We start from the raw sequence: 8,013 nt of genomic DNA on the forward strand, positions 1-8,013 counted from the left end.
ACAGCAACAGCCCCACTGACAATCAGCGACAACGACGAGTGGCAACAATTACAAGCTGCAACAAGCTGCAACAACTTTGAACCGAACTCTAGTTGCACTTCAGCACATTTCTGGTCATATTGAATACGAAGAGATGTGGAAGCTGAAGAGAGAATATATAGTTGGGTAGAGGCTATTAAACCGATTGAGATTGCCAAGAGAATTTCGATTATGGCATTTGGAATAATGTTACGGAATTTCGAAAACTATTCATTAAGGTTTCCTTAAGCAATCTATATGAGGATAGTTTAGATCAATAAATGCAGTGATTTATGGGGGGTTTGTGTCAGATACAATATAAATAAAATTTAAAAAAAAAAAATAATTTTATATATTTTATTATATGGGAGACCAACAAAGAAATTCATGAACATAATATGATCTAAGAGTCTCTAATTAATAAAAGCAGCGCCTCAGACATATTTATGGGAATATTTAAATATTTTTTATTTATTAATTCAATTGCTAAAAGAGCTCTTAGCTGAGAAAAGGCTAAAGGATTATTGCATCACTTCGTTTCTACCCCTCTATATAACATGAGTCAAGGCCTCTCAGACTCTATTCTTACAGCATTACAAGCTGACTGCCCAAGTGCTTAGACTCCATTTAAGTCTTAGACTAATGCGACTCGTGGCGCTAGACAGAAATAGAGAGAGAGATAGACAGAGAGATCCAGAGCAAGAGCGTGAGAGAGAGAGAGCTCTGAGGTAGGCATCTAAACACCTGACAGTTGTTGGCGAGTGTTGGCGCTACAATGTGACCAGCAGACAGTTGGTCACATTGCTTGTTGTCATTGTTATTGTTGTTGCTGTTGTTGTTGTGGACGTCTCGGAACGTTTTGTCTGGCTAACCATTTTTGGCAACGATGGAGACTAACTACATTAATTGAAAGTTACGAAGAGAACGCGCTTCGATTGCAACACACTAAAGAAAAACCGCCACAAATTTGTATTGCCAGAAATTCTGTTGACTAGACAAAAGCCAAAAGTGTCATCTGAACAATTAAATGCTTCAGAAAGAGAAACACTTGAACCCATTCAAAAGAAACACAAACACAAGCACAAACGGCAAATGTCAAATGGAATTGAAGAGCCCAGCGAGCCGAGCCATCTTCAATTAGCTTAAATTTCAGCTATCGAATAGTTGCGCTGCTCGAGTCTGGCTGATAAGTGTATGTATCGATTGTGTGATACTCTCACTTGAGAATTCATAGAGTTGTTATTGTTGTTGCTTAATCGAAAAACACTTGGGAAAATCGTTCAACGATTCAAAAATATCGGCAAGAAACCCTTGAAGACTACAGAAAACAACAACAACAACATCGTTGAAGCTGAAAGAGAAGCAGGTGGAGTGGAGTCGACGTCGTCGTCGTCGTCGTCGTCGTCATCGAGGTAGACAGTGCTTGCCGATCGTAGAGTCATCATCGCTTGTTTGGAGCTCGTTCAAAGTTCGTGTCAACATCATCAATTTTGATCAATATGTATTGCCCATCGAAGCTACGAGTGTTGGCTCTGCGGCTTGCCCAAGAGAGCTGCCCTGGCGTTCGCTCCCAGTTCCACTTCCACTCCCACTCCCACTTCCACTCTGCCACGGGGCACCCACCGATCGTGTTTGGTTCGTCTATGATCGTCATATAGTCGACAAAAATATGGTAAATTACAATTATTAGGCATTTGGCTTGTTTGTTTATTGATCGCCGTATTGAGGTTACACACTAAATGATACATCGAACGAACAAACGATCGATCGATCGATCGATCGATAGAGCGATCGAATGATTGCTGATCGTTCAATTGGCCCGAACGCTCGGACACCGAGTGAAATCTTTTGCCAAGATGTATGAAAATTGCTGACTAAATGGCTGCCATAAGACACGATTATTTTTAGCCCGATCACTGGTCACACTGATCACTGATCACCGATCACCGATCACTAATCACTGATCGCTGATCACTGATCACTTTCTATGGGTAAGAGTGGATTGGTGACATACGCTGCGCTTGCCCAACTGTCTGGCTGCTGACCTAGCTCATAGCAATTATCATCTTCAGCCATGATCAATGCTGCGCAGTGCCCGAGTCAAGAGCCTGTCCAAGTTCAAGTCTAGTTAAGTGACGCCCTAAGGCAGCGACGACCGACGACCGACGACCGACGAGCGATGAGCGACCCTGTTTAAGTTTATAAAAACTCATTATAATGTCTTATAAATGCACTTGTATCAAGTGGGATTTCTTGATTGCCGTACCATCCGCAGTTTCGCTCTACACTGATCCGTTTTGCTCTGCTCTTTTTGCTCTGTGTCTTTGATCTCCATTGCTGTTGTTGTTGTTGCTGTTGTGTGTGTTGTGTTGCTGCAACTGCAATCGCTTGAGCTGAGCTCGGGCTCCCATGCTCCTCAGCGTCATCGTTGGACTTAGACACATAGTTCGCTCAAGATCATAACATGACCTTTTGACTGGCAGTGATTTCTACGCCCACGCGTATAAACCAGACCCAACAGCAACAACAACACAAGCAACCCAAACAACAACAGCAACAACAACAGCAATGTGTCTGGTTAACTTTTGCTGTGGCTTTTGTGGTTTATGTATGTTTATGGAAAATGGGTTATGAGATATTTCTTCCTTTTATCTTTGGCCATTTCTATTTGACCATGGGAAATAAAGTTTTCTGTTCAGAGACGCTCTGGTAGGTAGGCCGAGGTAGGCCGAGGTAGGTAGAGGTAGATAGGTTGTACCCTCTTAATCGAGTTGCATTCTTTGGGCACGAACGAAGGACGTTCCGCATCTGACACCTACGCATTTGGCCTTTCTACTCTCTGATCCAGTTGATAAGGCCACTGACTTGGCCGACTTGACTTGTTGCTGCCCAGCCCAAGGAACTTATTTGCATGGCTAACGAATTTCGACCAATCAATAAACAGTTAACGGAGCTGGCCCATTCTCAAGTCTCTTCACCCTTAATTTATTCAAATGTCTATTTGTGTAGTCCATTTGCGTATATTTTTAGGGGTGTACGAACCTTCCGAAACTTGTAGACAATGAGCGATTCGCACGCGAGGCGCACCTGATTGCAGTAACCCACTGCGCGTGGAGTGCAAGGACTTTTAGCCCCGTCACAGTCATTGAGGAAGTTTTGCCATGCACTTACAATGGGGTATATCGATTTTGAAATGCTAAATGAAAGTGGAGATGGCAGTGGTATATATAGGACTGGAAAGGGGTAGACTAACCCTAACTCGTATTTGTCTAACGCAAACTTAATTGATTTTTAATAAAATTACCTGAACTTCTCCTTAGCTAAGCTGATTTAAGAAAGGGTATGCAATTGTAGTCGTGCTGTTTGGGACATATTCCCCATTTGTTTACAAGTGCCACGTTGCCAGGGCGACGTTTGGCAGGGCATTCCAATGCAAAACAAATCGAATTTTGGCTCAGTGTCGCGAGTTTGATGGAATTTCGTTGAGTTGTTCGCATTTAGTGTTCGCCTTAGCCTTGTCCCGTCGTGGTGTCCAACTCCAGTGACGTCAATTCTCTCTCTCTCTCTCTCTCTCTCTCTCAAGTGCAATGAACTAGGTGAATAGACATGATTACGGGTCCGGAAGCTAGACAAACGCATAGGTTGCTGGACTTGAAGAAGCAGCAGTGGGCCAAGGAAAGAGGTGAGTGTAGTGCAGCCTCCGTTAGAGCAGCTCCTAACGGTGTCTTCCCTTGGCAGAGGAGATAGCGCGCATGGATGAGCTGTACCACCATCAGCACACCTCGTCCACCTCGCACCACAAGATCGAGCGCACCTCCATACGCACGTACTACTCCAATCTGGATCTCAGCCAGAGCTCCTCGAACCAGACCTCCAGCCATGCCCGCCAGCCGCCCGCTCCGCCCATGCAGCTGATTGTGCGGCCGCAGCCCGCCGCGGACTATCGCCCAGTGCAGCGGCAGCGCAGCGAGGACTACATGAACCAGGTGGATCGCTACATGGACGAGCTGGACGTGGATGCCGATGCGGACTTTGAGGACGATGAATTGCTGTACAGGCGTCAGCGACGTGGCAGCTATGCGCCCGGCATGTCCGAGCGACAGCTGCAGGCGCCACCCGGCCGCTACGTAGAGCTGGTGCCCACGGCGCTGCAAACGGCCAAGGGGCGCATGCAACACCCTCCGCAGCAGCAGCACCAGCAGCAGCAGCACAGGCTAAGGAGTCCCAGTTTGCCCACAATCAGGAAGCGGGAGTATCAGGCAGGGCGCAGGCAACAGGGACAACAGCAGCAGCAGCAGCAGCAGCAGCTAAAAGCGGCCAATCAACTTGGCCAAGTCAATGGCAACGTGAAGGGAACAAACATTGATCCCGGCAACGCCAACATGCCACATCGATTAAACAATCCGAATGGGAGCCAAGCGCCAGTTGGTTGCCAGGAAGAGGACACTTCCGGCTATCTGAGCGACACGCCCAAGAACACACACACGCCCGACATTTGGTACAACGATGCAGCCAGCCAAAATGGGAGCATTAGTGGTATGGGCAGCGCCAGCCAGACCGAGGAGAGCGTTGGCAACGCCTCGCGTTTGAGGCGATCGATACAGGGGGCGGCCATGCCCCTACCCCAACCCCTGCCCATGGCTATGCCCCAGCCCCTGCCTACGCCCACGCCCACTGCTGGCGCTCAAGCGTCCAAGCCGACGCGCCGTGGGGCTGCACAGCGCCACAGCTATGAGCCACTGGCAGCCGATGGCTACCTGGCAGACAGGTGAGTAGCGAACTCCTAGAATCTAACCAAGTTCGAGTGGAGGCTAATGGGTTCCTCTCCAATTGAGCAGCTGCTGTTATGTGGCCGCTCCGTCGACCTGCTCCAACGTGAGTCTCAGTCGCGACGTGTCCACGTCGAACACCTACCAGGTGCACATCAGCAACAGCTGCGAGCAGGGGGACTACTACGTGCAGGAGCGGGATCGGGATCGGGAGCGCGCCCGCTGGGCCAACTACAACGGGCAGCAGCCGGTGGCGGTGGCGGTGCCGGCGGGTTGGCTGAATCGTGGCATGCACGATCTCAAGGACAGCGAGGACGATGCGCAGTCGGTGCAATCCTCCTCCACTTATCTGCGTGGGCAGAATGCGCCGCTCGACGCGCACACGCTGGCCGAGCGCATGGACAAGCGGCGGAAGGCGGCCGAGTATCACAATGCGATCAAGAAGCAGCTGCAGGAGCGCGAGCTGATACGCAAGTGGGAGCTGGAGCGGCACAGGCAGGAGGAGCAGCTGGAGGAGCAGCGCATGCGCAGGCAGAAGCAACTGGAGCAGGAGCGACTGGAGCACGAGCGTCGCCAGATGCTGGAGCGCGAGGAAGCGCAGCGCAAGAAGCAGCAGGCGATGCTGGATGCCATTGCCAAGGCGGAGGTGGCCGCCAAAATGGAGAAGCAAAAGAAGCGCAAGAATCGCGAGCGAGCCCTGAGCCAGGAGCAGGCCGACAGGCCGGAGCTGCTGCAGGTGCTCTCCGTGGAAGAGGAAGAGATTGTTGAGGAGCAACTTGAGCATGCAGCGGATGCAGAGAGTCATACGCCGCGTGCAGCGCCGCCTCCTCCTCTTGCAGCAGCAGCAGCACCACCACCACCAGCAGCAGCTGCTGCTCCGCCTGCTGTGGTCTCCGAGGAGAAGGTGCTCATTGGTACGCCCATCAATCTGAGGCGCACCATCACGAAGCCCATCAAGCAACCGGCCGCAGAGAGCGCAGAGGGCGCTGCCAAGGAGTCACCCGGAAAGACAAAGGCGAAGCCGACGAGCTCTGTCGAGGAGAAGGAGAACTTGGCGCTGCTCATGCAGCCAGCCACACTGATCCCGCTGCCCGTGACCACGGACATATTCGGACTGCAGAATGCCATTGGGAATCTGCAGATTGCCACGTACTTCATGCAGCAGCCGGCGCCGGTGCCACCGCCGGCCAGCACGGAGCGGAGCTACTCCAAGGCGACCATGACGCAGCGCACAGAGACCTCGATCTGCACCGAGGATGGCTACCAGGCGGAGAAGGAGGAGGAGGATGAGGAACTGCTGCACACGGCACGCTCGGGGCGCACTGCCCTGGAGACGGCCAGCGGCTTCTTCTCGCCGGATTCCCTGGAGGTGGACATTGCGCGACAGCCAGCCGAGCAGGACAAACTGGCGCTGATCCCAGTGAAGACTCCTGCTGCAGCCAGCGAGTCGGCGAGCAGGCTGAGGCGAGCCACTGAGGGCGCTCTGCAAGCGGATGTGGAGACCCAGACGGAGCTGCCACTCAACTGCGATCTGTGTCTGTTCCACGACAACTTCTACAAGGTGCTGCTAAAGCGAGAGGTGTCCACCACGACCACGACGCAGACGTCGAAGACCCAAACACAGCCGGCGAAGGAGTCGGCGGCGGAGAAGGACCACGAGACAACGACGACCACCACTACGACGACGACGACCACGTTCAAGGCGAAGACCAAGGACAAGGAGAAGGAGAAGGACAAGAACAGGAAGAATCAGGGCAAGGACAAGGATGCCCACAAAATGGACGATCGCCCCAAGTGGGGCGTCAATCGGCCAGTGGTGCAGTACGTCAAGGCCAGCGATCGGGATCCCTTCTGCCTGCGCAAGAAGAAGAACCATGTGGCCACAGCCAAGCCGCCGCGCTCCCAGTCCATGGACTCGCGCCTAGATACCGTGGTCGTGCTGCCCGAGGCTCAGCTGTGCCAGGGTGACGGTGCGGCGCTCATCAGCACTACCCAGGAGGAGGAGGGTTTCCTGCTGAAGGCGCGCAACGTCTGCACCGAAATTCTGCCCATCAAAACGGATGAAAAGGGTCGCATTTTCCTCAACTTTCGCGAGGCCAGCGCCATCATGAACGAGGACGAAATAAAGGATAAGCTGAGGCAGAAGTACTTCAACTTCGGCCGGATACTACCACGCCGCAGCTGGGCCTCGGCCACGCAGCACGGTCTGCCCTTCAGTGTGACCGCAGCAGCGGCCACAGCGCCCCCAGCCACGCTCACAGTGGGCGACCTGGCGGACGACTAAATATTAGAGTTCTTAACTTGACACAAAAATGTATTTCTAGCAAAGGCACGAACCGAAAAAATAAGAAAAAAACCACAATCAATTTTTTAAATAAAAGTAATAATATGTATAATTGGAAAAGGCACAAAAAAAAAGAAAAAAAAAAGAAAAAATTGTAGATGAAAATATAGAGAAGTTGAGTAGCAAAAACAATGAATTTAAAATTTATTGAAATGGAAATTAATTGAGAAAAGTTCGGTGAACTAAGACAAGGAGTAGGATTTTTCAAGAGGATTTTAAAGGTTGGTTAAAAATTTCTTAAAGTAAAAGAGATTTTCAAAACGTATAAAAGAAATATTTCCCCTCTTAATTTCTTAAAGCTAGAGTGAAATGAATTTAACTTTGGAACAGAGATAAACTAATAAAAAAAATTACTTTTAAGGAATTTTAAGAAAACCTTCACAGTTTTAAAATTCCTGAAATAAATTAATCCTAATTTATGCCAGAATGAGGTGAAGGAAAGAAAAGTTTTTAACTTTCTGTCAAATTCAATTTGCTTATTTACTTAAAATGCTGGCACTCAAAAGCTTAAGACTCACATCGAGCAGCTGAAGCTTTTTGTCAGCCAGGGCGTGACGAAAGGAACTTTAGAGCTTTTGTTGCTCAGCGTTTTGGGTGTCTGCGTGTCGGTGTCGGTGTTGGTGTTGGTGTTGGTGTCGGCAGCTTAGCAACATCTATTAGCAACATTGTTGCCAGGTTAACGCTGAAAGCTACAAATCACTGAGATGCTGGCTTATTGTTCATGGTGAGTTAGCGCTCACACACGCTTCGATCAGCGAACAGCCTTGTGCGCAGGTTCAGCTTCAGCTCCAGGTTCAGTTGCAGCTCTTCAAGCCTCCCCCACTCTGCCGCTGCCGCTCCCAGTCTCGGATCTCAGTTGCCAATCTCGAGTCAGTTCGTTCG

The 8,013-nt window shown here is 50.2% G+C and overlaps 1 protein-coding gene across 1 annotated transcript; it reads left to right on the plus strand.

The window, feature by feature from the left end:
* The first annotated feature begins 3,532 nt into the window (after positions 1 to 3,532).
* Positions 3,533 to 7,138, plus strand: LOC6582587. The gene is made up of 4 exons (XM_044010232.1): positions 3,533 to 3,700; positions 3,757 to 4,276; positions 4,349 to 4,786; positions 4,857 to 7,138. Exons 1-4 carry the CDS (start codon positions 3,625 to 3,627, stop codon positions 7,069 to 7,071), a joined length of 3,249 nt encoding a protein of 1,082 aa, XP_043866167.1. The 5' UTR covers positions 3,533 to 3,624; the 3' UTR covers positions 7,072 to 7,138.
* Positions 7,139 to 8,013: the final 875 nt, after the last annotated feature.

This window comes from Drosophila mojavensis, unplaced genomic scaffold (genome assembly GCF_018153725.1).
Source record: "Drosophila mojavensis isolate 15081-1352.22 unplaced genomic scaffold, ASM1815372v1 contig_74, whole genome shotgun sequence".
NCBI classification, from domain to species: Eukaryota; Metazoa; Arthropoda; class Insecta; order Diptera; family Drosophilidae; genus Drosophila; species Drosophila mojavensis.

Bases quoted from the DNA above. Each gene is read 5' to 3' on its own strand.
- LOC6582587 (XM_044010232.1), top strand. From the start codon at position 3,625: ATGATTACGGGTCCGGAAGCTAGACAAACGCATAGGTTGCTGGACTTG. The intron at 3,701-3,756 runs GTGAGTGTAGTG...TTCCCTTGGCAG, and splicing joins GCAGTGGGCCAAGGAAAGAG to AGGAGATAGCGCGCATGGAT. The intron at 4,277-4,348 runs GGCAGGGCGCAG...CAATCAACTTGG, and splicing joins ATCAGGAAGCGGGAGTATCA to CCAAGTCAATGGCAACGTGA.